Here is a 10,841-nt window from a genome sequence, read left to right on the forward strand (position 1 = left end):
TACGTGTTATTATCCGAAAGGCTGCAGATGATTTAGATATTTCATACGGAAAGGCATGGACAATTATGATCAAGAAATTAGGAATGCACTGGGTTTGTGCCCTTTGGGTGTAAAGATTGTTTGATAAAAACAAATTGTTTTAAAGATAAAGATCCGAGGGGAATTATTATACAGGTACAGACTATAAGTCTATATTCCTTAAATAGCATCATTACATGTGATCGAACATGGATATACTACCTTGTACTCCATAGAAAGAGACACATCAGTGTTTGGAAGCACGCAAGTGTGAAATAGCTATGAAAGACATGTCTTTTTAATATTCTAGAAAGGTTTCGCATATTATATACTAAAAGAATAATTTTCAACAGCATGGCATCCGAAAGCACCATAGTGAATGAATAATACAATGTTTCAGTGTTTATATATAATTTACGGGATGATTTTCATAAAATATGTCAGACCTGCTGTAAGGTGGCTTCATTTTGTACCAGTATAACGTTCCTGCTTATACATGCAAATTTGTATTGCAGACTTCGAAAAACTTAGAGTTGAAACATTCAATCAACCGCCATACAAACCCAGATTTAGATAACGCCCCCGCTTATACATGCAAGTTTGTATTGCAGACTTACAAAAACGTAGATTTGAAACATTCAATTAACCGCCATACAACCCAGATTTAGCCAGTTCTGGCTAAATGGATAGATTCCTTATGGAAAAACCATCACAAAAGTACAGAAGAAGCATAGAATGCATTTACATGGATGCTACGAATGCTGTCACGTGATCGTTGCTGCACGAGTTCGGGAGATGGGTCTCAAGATGAGAGAGGTGCATTTAGTCGAAAGAAATTTACTTTTAAAAGGACTGCTTACATTATTGTAAACCGTTAAGTAACTTTCTTTTCTTTTCAGCGTTATTGCAGAACTTTTTGATCAAATCTTTGCTTTAAGTTTTAAATACACATATTCTCTCTTTGCAATCTGTATTTATTTGGACCAATCATGACATTCATCCCTGAAACCCTCTCCTCTGGTCCTCCTGCAGGTGGAAGCCAGTTTCCAGGAAGCGGTCCTATATGCAGCAGTTCCGATTATGATAGCCACAGTTCCGGATTCCTCCGTTATCCCCAGTAAATGGGTGTACAAAGGTCAGTGTACCATATATGACATTTTTGTCAGTTGAAACAGGCTAGGACTTTTTCCGCCAATGATCAGAAGAAAAAGAATATTTCCGATATTCTTGTACACGTCTTAACCAACTGACGTCATATGCAAATCACATCATCAGAGTATTCATTACAATCGACTCCACTCAGATGACTTATTCATGGCCGAAACAATCCATAGTTTATTTCTGAAAACATTTATAGCATAGGACGCCACTCAGGGTCATAACTTGGGGCGGGGCGAAGTGGGAGTTCTATGTTAAATAGGGTATGTGCATCCTGCTGTCGAGATGAGAATCCTACGTTAAAAATGTCCATAGGTGTAACATTATGTATATCTAACTGACATTTATGTCGTTCAGAGAATATTTCATTCATTGTTACAAGTGGTTTGCCTTAAATGGGACCCTATGGCCTCTAGCGGAAATTAACATTACACCGTAGGCTTGACAAGTATGAGTCTCTAAGCCTTCCAACGGGAAACGTATCGTTAAAACTACTCGTCCTATTCAGCACGCCATTAGGAGTGACTACTACTTACTCATCTATTGATCACAAAAGATGGTATTATGTGGAAGAAGGGGTATAAAATGAATGGATTCTAAATCCCTTATAAACAAACTTAATCTCTTATTCCCTCTTTAACATCTTTACTATGATCCCGTCTTAAACAAAATTATCATTCCCTACACACATTCATAATCCATACAACTCTGCTGGTAATATTAGTATGCATGAAGTGAAAAATATAAAAACATAGTGGAAATAAGTATAAATCAAGAGATTAAAGGGCATGCATATTTGAGTTTTATTTTCTTCCGTTTATTTATCAGATGTTACAAATTTTCCTACTTAGATTTAGGACAATCCCAGACTATTGTAATCCCCCAGAAATTATTTGTTTGTATTGTAGACAAACAGACACATCATACTTAAAAGGCCACTATGTCGGTTTTATGTAGTTGGGGTTTGTTCCCTTGCTTGGCAGAGCCAAAGATTAATTGTGACATTATTTCTGTTCGAATTTTGAACGGCCATAATAATAATAATTTTGCATTTTAATTTACATACTAAAACCTTTGCTTTATTCGTTTGCTTGATAAACGTTTTGGCAGACATTATGCTGCAGTGCTAATGCTTTCATGAGGCAGATTTTCTTCTTCATTGTATTACAAAGTGATGATATTTTGTCTGTCCTAGATTTAGGAGACTTACAGAGTATTGCAACAAGAGAGAGAGAGAGAGAGAGAGAGAGAGAAGTTCTGTCAAGTCAGCCAGATTGCATCAGCCTTTACGACTTATGCCAAATCCTAGTTTAAATAGGACCATGGCTTACATAATGTTACAGTTTTTAATAGGTTGATTAATAGTAGCTACTTGAAAAGAATTTTGCAATGGCTACAGTATTAGACTGAGTCAGAGTTTTGTACTGAATAAATCCAAAGTATATTTTTTTTTTTAATCTGGTTTTTGTTTTCAGTTTTACCAATTTACAAAGCATATTGTGCCAAGTTAGACCTTTTCTTTTTTTATCACTAAGCAATTTCATATAAACATTGCTAAATTTCGTATACTGAACTGACTTTACTCAAGGTCATTTCCTTTCCTTTTGTTACCCATTTTGGTTATATATCGATGAAGGAAAATATAACACAGTACCTGCGTTAAAATTAGCAAGTTGTTAAACTTAATGCAGCATTAGTCTTGTTGAAGCTAAGATTTCTTGTATGGTTGCAATATTTTTTAATCAAGCTTTAGAATGGCAAACCCATTTCCTGACATTAATGTTTGGATGGACTTGTTTGTGCCAAGCCCATTGATTGACACAGAGAAATCAAACTTTCTGTCTGAGTTTTTCATAATTTGTCATAAAGCTAACGATTTTATGTAAGGTTGTAAGTATATATTGTTTTTAAAACGTCAAAAATCAATGCATATTATAGGAAGTATTAGTACTTGTTAAGAATAATTTAACATCTCTCTCTCTCTCTCTCTCTCTCTCTCTCTCTCTCTCTCTCTCTCTCTCACACACACACACACACACATACACACCTCCTGGACATGAAAAAGGTGAAAGGCAGTTTGTTACAGTTAATAATATCAAGACTAAGTCAAGACCCAAACGGATCCTTTACAGAGGATGTCTAAATGTCGTTTAAAATAGATACTATTCGAATGAAACAAAACCAAAACACCTTCAGAAGTCTCATTGAAAATGTTTTGATTTTTTAATGACTCTGTAAATCTCTAACCAGAAGTGGCCTCTGCGCTGGCTAGTCCATATTCACAAACATAAACCAGTATTAATGGTGGAGGAAGAGCCCGGGAAAACCCCGGGAACCACTAACGACCCACGAGAAGCTACTGGCAAGCTTTCTCACATACCCACATTGGCCAAATCCTAGACTCGAACCCACGCAGACAGAGGTGAGATTGCAGTGATCCGTAACGTAGAGGCTTTAGACCACTCGGCCACTCGGGGCCCCGAGAAAGAGGTAACTAGGTAGAGGGGTTTATATGGTACGAAAGAAGTAACTAGGTAGAGGGGTGTAGAGGAAAGGAGAGGTAACTAGGTACTGGGGTAAAGAGGGTAAGAAAAACATAACTAGATAAAGGGTTGTATAGGGTGAGAAAGAGGTAACTAGGTAGAAGGGTTTATAGGGTGAGAAAGATGTAACTAGGCAGAGGGGTGTATAGGACAAGAGAGAAGTAACTATGTAGAGGGGTATATAGGGTGAGAAAGACGTAACGTAACTAGGTAGAGGGGTGAATAGGAAAAGAGAAAGGTAACTAGGTAGAGGGTTATGTAGGGTGTGAAAGAGGTAACTAGGTAGATAGAGAGTGGTGACTGACCCATCTCCAATACGATATACCGCCACTAGACTATGAGAATAAATATCAACCAAAAAAGAAAGCCGTTCATAAAAGTGACTTTCGAAAACTTTAGGACGACGTCTTACACGTTCAAGGCTAATTTTTAAAAACTTCGAATCTCCAGTTTCCAGTAGAGAAAGAACATGTGTTCATTAAGGACTTATTTGATTCATTGGAAGTAGAATTGAAACTACAGTGGCAAACTATATATCACGATTGGTTGAGCTTTTATATATCTTAACACGGTCTGAGTAAAATTCGATAGACCCAAACAATGGAGAGGACCACGACACGTTTTGGACTAAGATGGCATTGTCACTGAGACCCTGTGATGAGTTCCTGAAATTCAAAATCTTCAACGTTCTGTGCTGAAAGTGTGCGCTCAAGTCCTTCATGGAGATGTCATGTTTGAAGGACCTGATTTTGCAGACGAAAATACACTCACGTTTATCATCGCCAAGCAGTCTGATTAAAATCCGATATCCGCTGTCCTACGTGAGGATCTGACGACGACACCTTAAGGGTCATGTTCTGGTGACCTTTGAATTAGCCAATGGAAATACAGCTTTCAAAAATACGAAAATGAATCGAATCGTTCGGTACACATTCATGGTCGTCATCCGCGCTGCTCAGTCTCTAAACGCGAAGACATACTACTTCAACTAATTGGTTGATAAAATTGCATCACCAAGATAATTTACATATTACTACCGTAACCGGATTCCTCTAATTACCACTGATTCAAATGTGATCAAGGATTTACCCATCAGAGCAAATATTCATTGCAGACAGAGATGTCATGCCTGATTGCTTCCAGACCTTCAATTCCTCAAAGTAAAAGGAGGATATCGCACGTAACAATTTCAACAACACAAAAGTGCATGCTTATTATTGAGAATGTGTTCCACCAGTTGACAACATGTTCAGGCAAATAACAAAAAGCTTGTGCGGGAAAGAAAACCTATTGTTTCTTGTGACCAAATCATCGAGTTAGATAATCAATGGTATATTCAAAGATATGCGAAAGAAATATACGAAGTACTGAATGACCACCAGAGCAGCAAAACAGAAATAGGGCCATCGTGATTTTGGTTGTTGGAATATTCTCGAGAGATTGGTAATGATATTATTAATTGTTGTGTGGTCATCCCAATTGTGAGAAATGCATTGAGTAACTTTTATTTCGTAGCTGTATGAATTATAGCGTTATTCCAGAAGGACGTGAAAAGATAGTTCGTGACTTTCGTACTCTCTAAGATTTTGCCTCGTTGATTTTAGATCCCAACAGCGATGCTTGGAGCAAAAGGTAGGTACATCGTTACGAGAACCTTGATCGATACGCTGCAGTCACGACTCACGATTTATCCGGATAGGTTCAGGCAGTGTCTTTTGAAACATTATTCATAACAAGGAACCGAGTGTAGAACAGTACATGATTTAATTGAGAAACATGTACTGTAAAAATTCCACGTGTTATTTAATCATGCCTTTGGCTAGAATGCATACAAAGTTTGGAAGTTAGGAACTGGCTCAAGGCTCTTTTCTACATTTTTTTTATTACCGAAGTAATAAAGACGTCGTGCTCCCGCATTTGCCTGAAGATAATGGTTACGGTTCTGCCGGTATGTAAACAGAAAAACCACAAGCATTCTACACCTGGTACCAAATCGACTCTATCGATTATCAAGACAAAATTTTGAAATATTATTGATCCACTGCAAACGTGTTACTACGTTGTTGTGGAAATTTCGATATTTTATTGATCATGGAGATATATATATCGATTCCTTGAGGAAAGCTTTTACCATTGCTCAAACGAGTGAATTAGTGCACCGAAAGATCTTTATGTCTAAAAGCTAGTGAATTAGTGTACCAAAAGATCGTCATGTCTAAAATTGAGTGAATTAGTGTACCAAAAGATCGTCATGTCTGAAAGTGAGTGAATTAGTGTATCGAGAAACCTTCGTGTCTAAAAGCAAGTGAATTAGTGTACCAAAGGACTTTCATGTCTAAAAGCTAGTGAATAAATGTACCGAAAGATCTTCGTGTCTAAAAGCAAGTGAATTAGTGTACCAAAAGACTTTCATGTCTAAAGCTAGTGAATTAGTGTACCAAAAGACTTTCATGTTTAAAGCTAGTGAATTAATGCACCGAAAGGTCTTCATGTCTAAACGCGAGTGAAATAGTGTACGGAAATACATTGATGTCTGAAAGTGAGTCAATCAGAGTTCCGAAATTCCTTCATTCCTAAAAGTGAGTGAATTAGTGTACCGAGAGACCTTGATGTCTAAAAGCGAGTAAATTAGTGTACGAAAGATCTTCGTGCCTAAAAGCGAGTGAATTAGTATACCAAAAGGTCTTCATGTCTAAACGCGAGTGAAATAGTGTACGGAAATACATTGATGTCTGAAAGTGAGTCAATCAGAGTTCCGAAATTCCTTCATTCCTAAAAGTGAGTGAATTAGTGTACCGAAAGACCTTCATGCCTAAAAGCGAGTGAATTAGTGTACGAAAGATCTTCGTGCCTAAAAGCGAGTGAATTAGTATACCAAAAGGTCTTCGTGTCTAAAAGCGAGTGAATTAGTGTAAGGAAAGACCTTGATGTCTTAAAGTGAGTGAATTAGTGTACCGAAAGACCTTCATGCCTAAAAGCGAGTGAATTAGTGTACCGAGAGACCTTGATGTCTACAACAAACTAATCATCATGCCACCTCTGTCCATTCAAGCTGTCAGCCGTCGATATTCAGCCAAAGCTTCGCGTTGGCTACATTACTTATGTGAAAGACAAAACACGAAGAAGTAACATGCTAGGATTGGTTTTGGAGAAGAGAGAAGCTAACTGGAAATGGTCTAAACGTCTGGAAAGTCCAAGTCCCAGATCTTTTTCAAAAGCAGGATTTATCTACTTTGAAGAGGGAGATATAGTACGGTGTTTCAGTTGTGTTAAGCTACACTAATCGAGGTATAAAGTCACAGCTTGCCTTGAACATTTCAAATTACCCCTAGCTGTCGCTACCTCCCTTTGGTGTGTAGAAAACTTGTTTCTGATCGATACGTCAGAAGAGGAAATTATTAGTAGCGTACCTTCTGATCTGCAAGAGTTCATTTACAGTCATTTTGTGTTTTTGATGCACCAAGAAGAAAACTTTGTTTGTTGGTTGTTGTTTTTTTTTTCTTCATTTTAAAATTTATATTTGTTGCGCCATGAAAGAAAATAACAACATGAATGAGATTTTATTTTTAATGTGCAGATGTATTGTATAATGAAAGATAAAATATTAAATGTTTTGTGTTTTGTCTTTTCTGAAAAATAAAGAAGCTTTCACACAACTGACTAACACAAAGGTCGAGAGCCATACTAAGCAAAGAGATGATTTCAGACCAAGTGGAAGTGGAATTTTAATAGTGTCATTATTCGTGCACTTTAAGATGGGATTTTAATACCAAAACTAAAATACTAAAAATCTAAAAGGCAGACCCAAAATAATAGGAAGAGTTAATTCAACCTCAAAGAAGGAAAAAAATCCAAAATAAACAACTTCTTCAAGAAAGGGAGATACTGCCGCTAAAAGCTCACGTACTCCTGAAAGCCTCGCTCTGTGACAATCTACTTTTTCTCTGTCACTGATGATGCCATTCAAGCCCGAATGAGGACCACTATTTCCACATCCGTTGACAAATTGGAAACCTTCTACTCCATCGACGTCTTCTTTTTATGTTCCATGAAATCCGATCGTCTCTTTCTTCCAAATCTTTGTGGTGTATTGTGTGACTGGGGCAGACACTGGAAATTTGAATTCGTCACAAATAGATAAACATTTATGAATTATTTCTTATCCTTTGTTGAAATATTCTGACAATAACATAAACTTTAGATACTTCGTTGCCAGTCACAACTCATCTAATCACAAGTAGCCATCCTCCATAACCCTCCTTGGAAAGTAATCCTTTGGTATCGAGTGACTCTTCGCAGTCCACATTTGTCCAACTATGAATACCACGTTTATTAAACATTAGTAACAGACAGTTATATGGATGCCTTTCACAGCACCATAGTATGTTGTTTCTCTGCCAGATTAGCTCAAGCGATACAGTTGGACCACGAAGCTTATTGGAAGGTAGCTTTGGTGGAAATCATTCATCCCACTCAAGTTTGGAATGTAGTAAAATATGAAATCACGTTAATCGTGGAAATCCTCAACGCACATAATAATACTTTGAAATGATCCTTCATATTATGAATCAAATATCAATCACCAAAGAATCCCCAAACAAATATTCACGACAATTACTTTTTTGGTGATATAATAATGCTCAAAATCTCGTTAAAAGAAGAGAATTACTTTTTTGGTGATATATTAATGCTTCAACTTTGTTTAAATATCGATCTGGATAAGCACTGGGTAAACTTCACCAAGTGTAATAATTGAGTACGATCCAGTTTCCCATCGTGTCAAATTAAATATTCCTTAGAGCGAAATGATCTCCATTACTTTTATATCCTAATTTGTTTGCAATTTCCGGTGGAAATATAGATCTCGTTTCTACCAAAGAAATCAACAATAACAAAAATCTACTAATCAAGAATTTTTTTATCCCCAATCGAATTGAACGAAGGATTGAATTTGGTGCTTTTTTACTCTGATGTCGATAACAACGTCGTACGAAACGCAGCGGCTCCGTTTCTGAGAGCCGTTCATTTCAAAGTTGCTTCTGCCATAGCTTTTTACAGTGAAGGCGGCAACACGGATTATGCACACCAAAACATTATACATCCTCAGTATCTTCCTGTCTTTAAACCGTATCTTAACACTGTCATTATTGATATTAAAGGAGATCGGACAAAATAGTATAATCTTCAATGGTAAGGTAACCGTGAAAGTACACTTTTGCAACAAATTCTTCAGTGAACTGTATCAGATGTATCATGTGTACCTATCAGATGTATCATGTGTACCGATCAAATGCTCAATAACGAGGACATGGCTTAAGAGATATGATAAAATCAGACATCCATCTTGAATCCTATGGTCATTCAAGTATTGTATGCATTAAAAGATGCAACTCTGACGCAGGGGGACGAATTTCCCCGAACATTGACCAGCAAAGTCCTAAACAATCTTTGATGAAAGAAAGTTAAAAAATATGTTGATTAAAACGGGATGAAAACTCTTGGGTCGCTAAGACACACCTAAAGACTCCTTTCACAAATCTTTCAAAAGAATTGAATCCTCCTCTTCACCACATCAAGGACAAGTCAGAAAGAGGCGTCGAAAACCCTTAAAACCCGCACAAAGACAGCCAGTAAAAGATAAGCAAAGATTCAGTGAGTTTTTGATTGCCAAAACCAACTCACTATGTATCGAGATTTTTGCGAATTTTCCATGTCAGAACTCGATATTGTTTGCCAAACCACCGACGACGATGGTGCTACACGAATTCTATGGGTAGAAGTTCCTATCATGTCACATATCATCTCATCACTTATCGAGTTTGAAGTTCAAGGATGAACCGAAAATTTAGATATCGTAAAGACAATTACGTATACCTGTAAGTCAATTGTTTTAAATTGTACTACCGTAATAATTGGGCCAGTGCTAATCTCGTTCCCGTCCCGTCAATTTCATGCATTTGAAGTTTAGCGAAGAGGAGTCCTTGAACAACTAACTGGAGAGCAGCAGCATGGATATTTACTGTATGGACACATCGAGTTTATGTGGAAAATGTCATGTCGTACAGAAAATAAGCTAAGAATACACACCTAAATGCCTCATTGCAACATGACACTCTGGATGCCTTTATCGACACCGTATTGACAGAAAGCAATTTTCTCGCAATGTTAGGTTTAAAAAATCAAAGGACGTAGTTTACACATAACAGATCGTTTACAGTTTGACATGTCGTTGCGAGACTTGTTAAGTAGTGTGTATAGATATTTGAGAATGAGTGAAGTTGTGTCATGTTCCTTTTGCAAATTAATGCTGAGGAGTAAAGAACAAAAAGACATCGAATAAGCCAGACTTAACGTGCGACGTGTGGGCGTCTTACCTAATGTTGAAAACAACATGAGTCAAACATTGCACAGAACAACAGACAAGTATCCTTCGCGACGAGTGGAAGTACTAATTTTCACCACTGCATAAGACGCATAATGATCCTGGAATGGCATCTGGAAGACGCATAATGATCCTGGAAGGGCATCTGGAAGATGCATGATAATCCTGTAAGGGCATCTGGAAGACGCATAATGATCCTGGAAGGGCATCTGGAAGACGCATAATGATCCTGGAAGGGCATCTGGAAGACGTATAATGATCCTGGAAGGTTATCTGGAAGACACATAATGATCCTGGAAGGGCATCTGGAAGACGCATGATGATCCCTCGTCTCAGAAAAGTCTTGAAAGAATGGTATAAAGACATAACAGATATTCTCCATCTCCATCGCCTTCTTGAGAATCGAAATTAATATTATCATTTATGTATATGTCCTAATGGAAGAAACGCTTAAATTGGACAAAAATAGTTGAACGTACGAGTAAATGTTGTTTATTCCCTATTCAACGTTTAGCGAGAACGCTACTTTTTAAAGTCCCGATAAACACTTTACAGGTGACCCCTCCGCTTCAAGCTGATTTGATTATTTCAGTAAAACGATGGTTAAATGACGCTTTTGTCTTGCGGCTTTCACTTGAGCGTGTCCTTTTACGACTTTGAAGCAATTTTAAGTCGTTCAAATGCGTTTCTTATTTTAACATGACTGACAACACATGTTCCAAGCGAAACCATTAACATGA

At 37.3% G+C, this 10,841-nt stretch overlaps 1 protein-coding gene across 1 annotated transcript in view; it reads left to right on the forward strand.

Annotated features, from left to right (window-relative positions):
* LOC149800589 (arrestin domain-containing protein 17-like) overlaps window positions 1-10,841 on the forward strand; it is a 112,879-nt gene that overhangs the window by 96,319 nt on the left and 5,719 nt on the right. Inside the window, 1 exon segment of the mRNA XM_089954547.1 lies at window positions 1,051-1,153. Coding sequence (XP_089810673.1) covers window positions 1,051-1,153 — 103 coding nt within the window.

Source organism: Sinohyriopsis cumingii, chromosome 4 (assembly GCF_028554795.1).
Source record: "Sinohyriopsis cumingii isolate HCF-2022 chromosome 4, ASM2855479v2, whole genome shotgun sequence".
In the NCBI taxonomy this organism is placed as follows: domain Eukaryota; kingdom Metazoa; phylum Mollusca; class Bivalvia; order Unionida; family Unionidae; genus Sinohyriopsis; species Sinohyriopsis cumingii.